Source organism: Mus caroli, chromosome 4 (assembly GCF_900094665.2).
Source record: "Mus caroli chromosome 4, CAROLI_EIJ_v1.1, whole genome shotgun sequence".
Lineage (NCBI taxonomy): Eukaryota > Metazoa > Chordata > Mammalia > Rodentia > Muridae > Mus > Mus caroli.
Genome location: NC_034573.1, coordinates 43,664,895 through 43,678,194, shown reverse-complemented (window position 1 = coordinate 43,678,194; position 13,300 = coordinate 43,664,895). Strand labels below are relative to the sequence as shown.

The 13,300-nt window shown below is 38.2% G+C and overlaps 1 protein-coding gene across 2 annotated transcripts in view; it reads left to right on the top strand.

Annotated features, from left to right (window-relative positions):
• The window catches only part of Grin3a (glutamate ionotropic receptor NMDA type subunit 3A), a 176,084-nt gene that overhangs the window by 70,296 nt on the left and 92,488 nt on the right, over window positions 1-13,300 (top strand). For both annotated transcript variants that reach the window (XM_021160784.2, XM_021160783.2), the window contains exon 3: window positions 1,259-2,306. In XM_021160784.2, coding sequence (XP_021016443.1) covers window positions 1,259-2,306 — 1,048 coding nt within the window. The remainder of the gene's footprint in view (window positions 1-1,258; window positions 2,307-13,300) is intronic.

The window sequence follows — 13,300 nt, the reverse complement described above, 5'->3', positions numbered from 1 at the left end:
CATTTTGCTAAGGATGAAATTGAGTCAAGTACTATTATAGTAATAGTGATCTCAAGGTCACTACTATTGAGTAGCTGAGAAAAGATTCAAATGAAGGTCCATCTGATACCAAAGCCTGAACTTTTATTCTGAAAAAAAAAAAAAGAGTCTTAATTAAGCATATGTGTTAGCTCTTATTATCTCCTGTTTCAACTCAAGAAAGACCGGTGCTGGGACCAAGCATTTTTCTGTGTAGTCAATGTCAAAAGGTACACCAAAAGTGTTCATAGTGCTAGAAATCAGGTAGCATTTAGTTAGTCATTTTCCTTGCTTTGACTTCTGGCAGAGTCTTTCTCTAGAGTAAGACCCAGTTGTTTTCCTGTAATGATGAGGGAGAGTAGCCTAAGGCTGTCCTGGGAACAGCAAGTTTATTTATCATCCTTTTCTTTGTTCTGTGGCTAATATCCAGCATGCATCTCTGATTGGCCCCATGAGGAGTGATATGCTAATTTTTTTCTACTCTACAAGGAAAAACACTGTAAAAAAGCTGGCTATTGCCTAATGTTATGAATGCAATCTTAGACAATTATAAAAAGAATATACATATTTATTGAAACTCATTTCTATACCAAAAATTTCATTGAACAGATTTCATCAGAATCAAAAATAGTAAACAGCAGAACTGAATGTCAAAGATGTTTGGAACCTCCATAAGTTGAAAACCTGTAAAAGTATGTAAGAGCGATGAGTGCTTCTTTTAAAAATCAATCAAAATACTTGGAGCAAAACCAATTGTCAAGCACCTTGCCAGAACCAGAACTTGAATATGAGATACCATTAGTTCAATGAAATAGAATGTTTCCATAAAGTCTATATTATTCTTGTAGACAATATATACAAAGCCTTTGTTTTTAAAAGGTGGCATCCCCAGAGAAGAGCATACCAATTGTTATTACAATACCAATTACAATACCAAACACAATGGTATTGTACACACAAATAACATAATACAGAATAAGCAAGTTACACATTTATGTATGCAACAACAATTAATGAAAAAAGTGGCTATGGATTTTAAAGAGAGAAAGGAAGAGTACTCAAAAAGGTGTGGAGGAAGAAAAGAAAATGGGAAAGTGATGTGATTATATTATAGTCTCAAAAAATTAAAGAAGTATTGTCAGTAGGGCATCTTTGTATTAAGACAGAAACAGGGATCGCTGGTACTTGACTTCAGAATTGCCTGTCTTTCTTATGTTCTACCTTTGATCCTCTTTACCAGGTTTTTAGCCAACACCACTTTCAGAGGTCTCAGTGGTTCCATCAAAGTAAAGGGATCCACCATCGTCAGCTCAGAAAACAACTTTTTCATCTGGAACTTGCAGTATGACCCTATGGGAAAGCCAATGTGGACTCGCCTGGGTAGCTGGCAAGGGGGAAGGATTGTCATGGACTCTGGAATATGGCCAGAGCAGGCCCAGAGGCACAAAACCCACTTCCATCACCCAAACAAGTTACACTTAAGAGTGGTGACACTGATTGAACATCCATTTGTTTTCACGAGAGAAGTAGATGATGAAGGCTTATGCCCTGCTGGACAACTCTGTCTAGACCCTATGACTAATGACTCTTCCATGCTGGACAGCCTGTTTAGCAGCCTACATAGCAGTAATGATACAGTGCCAATCAAGTTCAAGAAGTGCTGCTATGGGTATTGCATTGATCTACTGGAACAGTTAGCAGAAGACATGAACTTTGACTTTGACCTCTATATTGTAGGGGATGGAAAGTATGGAGCTTGGAAAAATGGTCACTGGACTGGGCTGGTTGGTGATCTCCTGAGTGGAACAGCCAACATGGCAGTCACTTCTTTCAGCATCAATACTGCAAGAAGCCAAGTGATAGATTTCACCAGCCCTTTCTTCTCAACCAGTTTGGGCATCTTAGTGAGGACTCGAGACACAGCAGCTCCCATTGGAGCCTTCATGTGGCCACTCCACTGGACCATGTGGCTGGGGATTTTCGTGGCTCTACATATCACTGCCATCTTCCTCACTCTGTATGAATGGAAGAGCCCCTTTGGTATGACTCCTAAGGGGAGGAACAGAAACAAAGTCTTTTCCTTCTCCTCAGCCTTGAATGTCTGCTATGCCCTTCTGTTTGGCAGAACAGCAGCCATCAAACCCCCTAAATGCTGGACTGGAAGGTTTCTGATGAATCTTTGGGCCATTTTCTGTATGTTTTGCCTTTCTACATACACAGCGAACTTGGCTGCTGTCATGGTAGGTGAGAAGATCTACGAAGAACTTTCTGGAATTCATGACCCTAAGGTAACTGATTCCTTTCCTCCATCTTTCATTGTCGCCATAGTAACTTTGTGATTTGTCTAATTCTGTGGTATACCTGACTTCCTCATTTGATTCAAAAATATTCTTTAAGTAAGGCTGGGGAGATGGTTCAGTCAGTAAACTAAGCACAGCATAAGATAAGGATTTAGGTTTTGTCCACAGAACTCACATAAAAAAAAAAAAAATGGAGGAGAGGGTTATCATCTGCTCCTAATCCCAGCACTTCAGAGGTAGAGTTACATGGATTGTTGGCCAGTGAGTTCAGGAACAGTGAAAGACCTATATATAAAAACAAGATGGATAACATCTTGAGAAGTAAGTAACCTTCAAGGTTGACTGCTTGCATGCACATACACACACATACACAGAAATATACCTATATACTTGTGTACATATAAGCAGGTACACTCAAATATTCTCGCTGCCGACAGCATAGGCCAGCTTAAAGTTTTACCTATTAAACTAAGGGGATTATGGTAGTTGTTGTTTTCCATTATTATTTCCTTAACTGAAACAAAATTGGGATTGTGGGAATTTATTTTATAGATAATATTGCTTGTACAAACTTCTATTAGTGTAGCTTTTCTTGGCCGTTTAACCATCTGACAGAATGGCTATTAGAGAGCAGTTTTGTAGCACAACAATAATTTATAGCATTTACCCACATTCTAACAAGCTGATTAATTACTTTTGGAGAGAATTAATAGAAGTAAATAAAAGAAAACATATTATAAATAGCAAACCATTCATTTTATTGTTAAAATACCCAAAGAAATGGAAAGAGCTGACATGTTATCATAAGCACACAGTTGGGAGGAAACTCATGAAATCTGAAAAAAGAAGTTCTGAACTGAGGTGGCAAGATTAAGAGCAGAGTGTTCTTACAGAGTAATAAAAGTTGTGTAGTCAGCCACTTTGGGTTAAGGAAGCTTCCTTACAGTATTATTAGAATGTCCAAGGGCATTTGGGAAAATTTCATCTGTATTGAATGCCTCAGATATCCAACTCTGGAGGTAGAAGGAAGTAGAGAGGGAAGACACACACAAATAATAATGTGATGGCTATTTTTAGTTTGACTGGACTTGGAGTGACCTAGGGTGTATGTTCCCAGATAGGTTTAATTGAGGAGGAAGAGAAAACCTACCCTGAATGTGGGAAGCCCAGACGCACGGTCTTGGGGTAGGAAATGAATGAAACTGTTAAAAACGGAGGCCAGAAGAGCATTAGCACATCTCTCTGTTTTTGACTGTAGACATATGAACAACTGCCCCATATTCATGGTATCATATCATCATGGCTTCTGTGCCATGTATCCCCATGTTCTGTGCCATGTATCCCCTCAACATGAAATGAAATAATCCATTCTTGCATTAATTTGCTTTTCTCTGATATTGGGCTACAACAATAAGAAAAGCAACTACTATATTAACATTCCTGTAGCACTCAGTCAAGGATAGTGTTCTCCCTAGATTAAAACTGATTGTGACATCAGTGTTCTCCCTAGATTAAAACAGTACCCATTTCAATGGGTAAGTAGAGACCCCAGCCTACCTAGTGTGAGCAGGGCCAAGGAAACCATTGAAATCAGATCCAAGGACATACTGAGGGCCTTATGAAAATGCAGATCCTAAGCAGAGTATATTCAAATATACAGGAAGTAGCTGTACATGGAAAGCACTGAGAACACTCCATGATCAAAGCAAGAGGACTTAAGGAAAGTCTTTCAAATGGTGCAGTCACCATCACACCTTTCCCAATGCCTCTCACCATGCAGATTTCAAACATATTAATCCATATGATATACATTTCTGTTACATAATATTTACTTATTATTTAATTTTTATTCCATTTATATCCCAATCAGTTTGGTACCTCCAGTCTCTCCTCACAAAGACCTTCCCTTCATTTCCTCATTCCCATCTCCTCTGAGAGGATGGATCACCCCACCTTCCCAGGTAATCCCTCCACACTGGCACATCAAGTCTACAGAGCCCAGGCACATCTTATCCTACTGAGGCCTGACAAGGCAGCCAAGTTACAGGAAGAGATTCCATAGACAGGCAACAGCTTCAGGGACAGTCCTTGCTCAACTTCTTGGGCTACCCACATGAAAACCAAGATGCAAATCCTATCTACTACATATATGCTGGAGGCCTAGGTCTAGCCTCTGTATATGCTCTTTGGTTGGTGGTTCAGTCTCTAAAAGCCACCAAGGGTCCAGGTTAGTTGACTATGTTGGTCTTCCTGTGGAGTTCCTATCCCCTTTGGGGCCATCAATCCTTCCCCCCAACTCTTCCATAAGAGTCTCCAACCTCAGCCCAATGTTTGGCTGTTGGTCTATGCATCTGTTTCAGTCAGCTGCTGGGTGGAGCCTCTCAGAGGACAGTTATGCTAGGCTCCTGTCTGCAAACAGAGTATTATTGTACTGCCTGGTTTTGTGTGTCATCTTGACACAAGCTGGAGTTGTGAAAGGAGCCTCCCTTGATGTAATGCTTCCATGAGATCCAGCAGTAAGGCATTTCTAAATTAGTGATCAAGGAGAGAGGGCCTAGCCCATTGTGGGTGGTGCCATCCTTGGGCTAGTAGTTTTGGATTCTATAAGAGAGCAAGCTGAGCAAGCCAGTAAGCAGAATTCCTCCATGACCTCTACATCAATTTCCTGCTTCCTGACCTACTTGAGTTCTAGTCCCAATTTCCTTTGATGATGAACAGCAATGTGGAAATACAAGCTGAATAAACCCTTTCCATCCCAAGTTGCTTCTTGGTCATGATGTTTGTGCAGTAATAGAAACCCTGACTAAGACAATCATTAACAATGTCAGTGACCATTTCCCACTGTTATGAGTCTAACTAAGCTAAGCTCACACTCATTAACTCTGGAAATCTCCCCCATCCCAGGTCTCTAGCACATCTTCTAAATGCCCTACACCACCCCCACACTCCTGCCAGCTGCAAATGTCCATTCATTCTCATGGCCAACTGGTTCTCTGGCCTGTCTCTTCCCATACCTGATCCTCAACACCTCCCATTCCCTTCCCCATCACCTCTTCCATCCTGTTCCCTCCCTCTATCTGTCTTCCATGACTTTTTTAGTCCCCTGTCTAAGTGAGATTCAAGCATCCTTGTCTGGGGCTTCCTTTTTGTTTAACTACTTTGGGTCTTTGGAGTGTAGCATGGGTATCCTGTATTTTATGGCTAATATCCACTTTTAAGTGAGTACATACTATGCATGTTCTTTTGGGTCTTCATTACCTCACTCGGAATGATATTCTCAAGTTCCATCCATTTGCCTGCAAAATTCATAAAGTCTATTTTTAATAGTTGAATAGTATTCCATTGTGTAGTTGTACCACATTTTCTGTATCCATTCTTCAATTGAGAAGCATCCAAGTTGTCTCCAGTTTCTTGCTATGAAGAATAAAGCCACTATGAATATCACTGAGCAAGTATCACTGTGGTACAGTAGAGCATCTTTTAGGTATATGCCCAGCAGTGGTATAGCTGAACACCACTTCAGGTAGAACTATTCCCAGTTTTCTGAGAAACTACCAGATTAATTTCCAGAGTGGTTGTACCAATTTGTACTCCCACCAGCAATGGAGGAGTGTTCCTCTTTCTCCACATCCTTGCCAGCATGTGCTGTCACTTGAATTTTTTAACTTAGTCATTCTGACAGGTGTAAGGTGGAATCTTAGGGTCATTTTGACTTGTTTTTCCCTGATGACTAAGGACTTTGAACATTTCTTTAAGTGCTTCTTGGTCATTCGAGATTCCTTTATTGAGAATTCTGTTTAGTTCTGTACCCCATTTTTTAATTGAGTTACTTGGGTTCTTGGTATGTTACTTCTTGAGTTCTTTATAAATTTTGGATATTAGCCCTCTGTCAAAATGTAGAGTTGATAAAGTTTTTTCCCCATCTGTAGGCTGCTATTTTGTCCTACTGACAGTGTCCTTTGCCTTACAAAAGCATCTCAGTTTCATAAGATCCATTTATCAATTGTTGATCTTAGATTATGAGCCATTGGTATGCTGTTCAGGAAGTTTTCTCCTATACCAGTGAGTTAAAGGCTATCCTCCACTTTGAGATTTCATGTATCCAGTTTCATATTTGAGGTTTTTGATTCACTGAGTCTTGAGTTTTTCTCAGGGTGATAGATATAGATCTCTTTGCATTATTCTACATGCAGACAATCAGTTAAACAGCACCATTTGTTGAAGATCCTCTTTTTCCCCATTGTATGGTTTTAGATTCTTTGTCAAAAATAAAATGTCCATAGGTATATGGGTCTATGTCAAGATCTTCAATTCGATTCCATTGATCAACCTATCTGTTCCTATACCAATACCATACAGTTTTTATACTATTGCTCTGTTGTATAGCTTGAGGTCAGGGATGGTGATATCTCTCGAAGTTCTTTTATTGTTCAGGATTGTTTTAGCTATCCTGGTTTTTTTGTTTTTCCATATGAAGTTCAGAATTGTATTTTTAAGGTCTGTAAAGAACTGCATTGGAATTTTGATGAACATTGCACTGAATCTGTAGATTGCTTTTGGTAAGATGGCCATTTTCACTATGTTAATCCTCCCAATCCATGAACATGGGAGATTTTTCCATCTTCCTCAGTTTCTTTCTTCAGAGACTTGAAGTTCTTGTCATAAAGGTCTTTCACTTTCTAGGTTAGAGTTACACCAAGATATTTTATATTATTTCTGGTTATTGTAAAGGGTGTTTTCCCCAATTTCTTTCTCTGCCCATTTACCACTTGTATAAAGGAGAGCCTTTCTTGTTTGGGAAGCTTTTATTGACTGCTTCTACTTCTTCAGGGGTTATGCAGCTGTTTAGTTTACCTGATCTTGATTTAACTTTGGTAAGTGGTATCTCTCTAGAAAATCATCCATTTGTTATGACTTTTCCAATTTTGTGGCATACAGGCTTTTGAAGAAAGGCCTGACTCTTTGAATTTCCTCTTAGTCTGTTTCTAAGTTTCTATTTTCATTCCCAATTTTGTCTATTTGAATACTCTGTATGTGTGTTTTATTTAGTTTGGCTAAGGGTTTGTCTATCTTATTTGATTTCTTAATAATCCAGTTCTTGGTCTCTTTGATTCTTTGTATTTTCTGTTTGTTTCTTTTTTTGGTTTTTGTTTTGGTTTGGTTTGGTTTGGTTTTTGGTTTTTTTGTTTTGTTTTGGTTTGGTTTTGGGTTTTGGTTTTTTGGCTTGTTTGTTTGTTTGTTTGTTTGTTTGTTTGTTTGTTTGTTTGAAACAGGGTTTCTTTTGTAGCCCTGGCTGTCCTGGAATTCACTTTGTAGACCAGGCTGGCCTCGAACTCAGAAATCCTCCTGCCTCTGCCTCCCAAGTGCTGGGATTAAAGGCGTGCACCACCACCAACAGCTTTTTTTGTTTGTTCCTAATTGGTTGGTTTCAACTCTTATTTTGATTATTTCCTGCCATCTACTCCTCTTCGGGGTGTTTGCTTCTTTTTTAATCCTAGAGCTTTCAGGTGTACTTTTAATTCATTAGTATGAAAATTCTCCAATTTCTTTATGAACTTAGTGCTATGAACTTTCCTTCTAGCACTGCTTTCATTGTATCCCATAAATTTGGGTATATTGTATCTTCATTTTTCATTCAATTCTAGGAAGCCTTTAATTTATTTCTTCTCTAACCAGGAGATAATTGAGTAGAGAATTGTTCCATTTCCATGAGTGTGTAGGCTTTCTTGTGTTTCTGCTGGTGTTTAAATCCAGTTTTAATCCATGGTGGTCTGAGAAGACACAGGTGTTATTTCAGTTTTCTTGTATCTGTTGAGGCTTGCTTTGTGACTGACTATATGTTCAATTTTGGAGAAGGATCCATGAGGTACTGAGAAGAAGGTATATTCTTTTGTGTGTGGGTGAAATGTTCTGTAGATATCTATGAGATCCATTTGATTCCTAATGGCATTTATTTTCACTATTTCTCTGTTCCATTTTTGTCTGTTGATTGGTAAGAGTGGAATGTTGAAATCTCCCACTATTAATGTTTGGTGTGTGATTTCAGCTTTAGCAATGTTTCTTTTACAAAAATGGTTTTCCTTGTGTTTGGAGCAAAGATGTTCAGAATTGAGATTTCATTCAGGTAGATGTTTCCTTTGATGATTATAAAGTGTCCTTCCTCCATCTCTTCTGATTAATTTTGGTGGTGTATATGCAGCAGAACAATGGATCCTGTTTCCACATCCTTTCTGTTAGCCTGTGGTTTTTTTATTGGGGAATTGAGTCAATTGATGTTGAGAGATATTAATGACTAGTAGTTGTTAATTCTTGTTATTTTGATATTGGTGGGGTTAGTGTATGTGTGTGTGTGTGTGTGTGTGTGTGTGTGTCCTTGTGTTTCTCTTGTTGGTATGGGATTACTTATTTCCTGTATTTTCTTGGGTGTAGTTATCCTGCTTGGTTCAAATTTTCCTCCTAGTATATTCTGTATAGCTAGATTTGTGGAGAGATGCTGTTTAAATTTGGTTTTGTCTTGAAATGTCTTGGTTTCTGCCTTTATGGTGGTTGAGTGTTTTGCTGGGTATAATAATCTAGGTTAGCATCTATGATTTTATGTTTTAGAGGTTGCAGGGCATCTGTCCAGGTCTTTCTAGCTTTTAGAGTTTCTGTTGAGAAGTCAGATATACTTCTGAGAGATCTGGCCTTGCCTGTGACTTGGCTTTTTCCATGCAGCTATTATATTCTTCCTTTGTTCTGTAAATTTAGTGTTTTGATTATTATGTGGCAGGAGGATTTTCTTTTCTGGGTGAATCTAATTGTTATTCTGTAAGCTTCTTGTATGTATATAGGCATTTCTTTCTTTAGATTGGGAAAGTTTTCTCCTATGATTTTGTTGAAAATATTTTCTGGTCTTTGTAGCTGGGACCCTTCACCTTCTTCTATTCCTATTATACTTAGGTTAGCTCTTTTCATGGTATCCAAATTTCTTGGATATTTTGTGTCAGGAATTTTTAAATTTAACATTTCTTTGTCTGATGTATCAATTTCTTCTATTGTTTCTGTGCTGAAAATATCTCTTCCATCTCCTGTACTCTGTTGGTGATGCTTACATCTGTTGTTCCTGTTCTCTTCTCTAGGTTTTCCATATCCAGGATTCCCTCAATTTGTGCTTTCTTTATTGCTTCTATTTCCATTTTTCAGCTTTTGAGCAGTTTTGTTTATTTCCTTCACCTGTTTAGTTGTATTTTTCTGTGTTTCTTTGAGGGATTTATTTGTTTCCTCTTCAAATGCCTATATCTGTTTGATTGGATTTTCCCATATTTCTTTAGGGGACTTATTTGTTTCCTCTTTAAAGGCCTCTATCATCTTTATGATGTTTGGGGTCTTTGAGACCTCACTGTTTAACCAAAGGGGGAAAAAACCTATTCTTGTCACTGATCTTTTTATTTGTTAGTCTCTGGTGTCTAGTATAGCTTTGTTTCCCCATTATACAATGACTACATCCCAACTCTTTTTACATACATATGTAGATATATTTTAGGAAGTTTCTATAATAGAAATGTTTCAATACAACTTTTTGAAAAATATTTAGTGCTATTTAATAACTACCAGAATCCTTCTTCTTCCTTGTTTGTTCCTCTTATACACCAATGTAACCCTTCCGATTTCATAGTTCCCTTTCAACATCTTATACTATCTCCTTTTCCCTAAAAGCCCACTATTAGCCTTTAGAAATTTTCTGGCATGTATGGGTATTCCAAATGAAATTCAAATATCTGAAAATGCAAAGCTAACATCCACAAATGAGAGAAAACAAGGGTCTGATTATCTCACTCAGGATGCTTGTTTCTAGTTCCATCCATTTACCTGTAATTTTCCATTTTTCATTTTTTTCTCAATAATTGAGTAATACTCCATTTTTTAAAAATATAGCATCTTTTCATTATCCATTCACTGGTTGATGGACACCGGAGCTTTACAGAATGGGAAAAAATTTTACCAGCTATACATAAGACAGAGTATTAGTATCTATACATGATAAGGAAGTTTTAAAATTGGACATCAAGAAACAAACAATGGAAAGTTAAAAGGTAGCATGAACTAAGCAGAGTTCTCAAAAGATGAGATTCAGATGTCTGAGAAACATCTTTTAAATGTTCAGCACCCTAGACCTTCAGGGAAATGAAATTAAAATAATTATGATTTCATCTAACCCCACTGAGGATGGCTAAAATTGAAAAAGAAAGGAAAAGACAACAAATTTCATGGATATGGAGAGAGGGGAACAGTTATTTAATGTTGATGCAAGTGCAAATTGCTGCATAGTGATGCCTTTTATCTTGTATAGTTTTATTTCTAGCTCAAATTCTGTCTCTGTCTCTCTCTCTTTCCTTCCTTCCCTCTTACCTCCTGCTTTCCTCTAACCATCCCTCCTTTCTTTCAACCATTCCTCTCTCCCTTTCTCTGTCCCTCTATCTCTGTCTCTCTCTGTCTCTTTCTCCCTCTCTCCCTCTCTCTCTTTGTCTCTGTCTCTCTCTCTGTCTCTGTCTCTGTCTCTCTCTCTCTCTCTCTCTCTCTCTCTGTGTGTGTGTGTGTGTCTGTGTGTGTGTGTGTGTGTGNGTGTGTGTGTGTGTGTGTGTGTGTGTGTGTGTGTGTGTGTGTGTGTGTGTGTGTTGCTTGTGAGCATGAAGTTTGGCTCACTCATTTTTGCAAGTTTGGAAGCAGAGGTTGGCATCAGGTACCTTCCGCTATTGCTCTCTACCTTATTACTTGAAATGTGTCTCTGGATGGCTTTGGAGCTTACCAATTTGTAGACTTGCTTGTCAGCAAGACCTCAGGATCTCTTTTTCTACCACCCCCATCAGTAACAGGGTCACAGACACATGCCTCCTTTCCCAAATTTTATGTGCTAGAGATCCATCCCAGGTCTTCATGTTGTGCTAGAGATCCACCCCAGGTCTTCTTGAATATACACCAAGCACTTTATTCACTTATTTCCTCAGCACCTGGATAGATATTTTCCATAATCTCACTTGTTTTTGTTAAATATGTCTTAGAACTATAAAGTATTTCTTTAAGATAATATACTTGAACAACAACAAAAAAGAATAAAACGTATTGACTTAAAAAGTAAGATTTATGGTGGCATGTATTTATACAGTCAGCCTAGGAATTGAGTCTTAGCAGCAAAAAGTGTCCATAATGCTGGTGAAAGACAAGTTACAGTGAATGAAACACCTACACATTTCTTCCTGATACAGTTGTTTAGCATGTAAGCTGTTCATTCACACAATTAATAAAAATAATTAAGGTGGTAACATTTTATCACCGTTTCAGTGTTAAGACACATTGGTTTCAACCAACCATGTGAATCAGAAATAAAATCAAAAGTCTATGTGAGACAGGCCAATTTACAATTGGTTGATTGTTACAGTGGGTAGTGGATGCTGGAATTCACCTGGACGTCCCAAGTTGTGTCTCTCCTAACCTATATACAGATAACCCCAAAGGAGAAGGGTTCTCTTGCCTTGCAAAGAAATTCAAGAGAGTGATTCTGTCTTTACTTTTTTTTTCTATAACAACTTATGTTACACTTAAAAGTAATATATGTGCTTCACACAGATTCCTTCTACCCTTCCTGGATAGCTCCATTCTTCAGAGTAGGTATGTTACTGAAACATGGGGTCAGGGAAGCAGGGTTTTGAGTGATACATTTAATAGAATAGATATAGATATTCCACCAACACTAAACTGGCACTGTAAGTGATGCAGAAAATGGAACGGACAGAGGCAAATACCTGAAGTTAGTTCCTCGTATCATTAATAGCTAGATAAATTCATGTTTAACCAGCAATGTCTTAGTTTGACATTTACCTGAAGATGTGGATATGGACCTCCTTAGAAAATTCTATCACTGACATCCACTGTACTAGGATATAAGATAGAATGAGGAAATTATTCCATAAGTAGTCAGGTATAATGACAAAATAAATGAATGAGCCCTCCTAAAAGCACACAGAAGGACCCAAAATGAGCTATTTACTGATTTTTAACAGACTTTCTAGTATTTCTTTCTCAGTTTCTTACATAAAAATGCTGCCTTAAAGGGGGCTGGTGAGATGGCTCAGTGGGTAAGAGCACCTGACTGCTCTTCCGAAGGTCCAGAGTTCAAATTCCAGCAACCACATGGTGACTCACAACCATCCGTAATGAGATCTGACTCCCTCTTCTGGAGTGTCTGAAGACAGCTACAGTGTACTTACATATAATAAAAATGCTGCCTTTAGCCTAAGACTAACAATGAAGGAAAAGGCACCTCCATAGAGAAGACGGGGGTTGATGTCACTGTTCAAGAATATGATAGGTCTGCTTTGGAAAATTCCCAGTGAACAACCACATAAATGTTAGACATGAATTAGACCTTCTGAGAGAGCAAGAGGAAACTTGAACCAGAAATGCTAGTGCAAAGGATACTGACTGAGCCCAGTGAAAATAAGCAACACTTTCCAAAATAATAAAAAAATACTATCTTGGTTTATCTTCATATAATAGCATACTAGTGCCCGATAAAACATATGGATTCATATCATAAATGCTAGCCACGAAGAAGAAATGATTACACTAACTCCAATGCAAAGAAGATGCTGAAATAGATCTTGAAGGTGGGGTAAAAAAAAAAAACCACATACACCAAACCATTTCTTCATTCTTTAATTTATCCTAAGCAGCAACTTCTATTTCAGCACCTTGCTGTGTGGCTGGCAATTTAGTAATAAGCTGAATAGACATTGCCCTTGGAAATTGGACTTATTGGAAAAGAAAAACATTCATCAAAGGAGCAGGTGAATCATCTAACAGGGTAAACTGAAATAAGTTTCTATGACAAAAAATACAGTAGAGCCTGAGCCTTGTAGTATGAAGAATCAAAGGAGACCCCAAGAGAGGTCAAAAGGCTACAGAGCAGTTGAGTGGGAGAGGGAGAGGGAGAGGGAGAGGGAGAG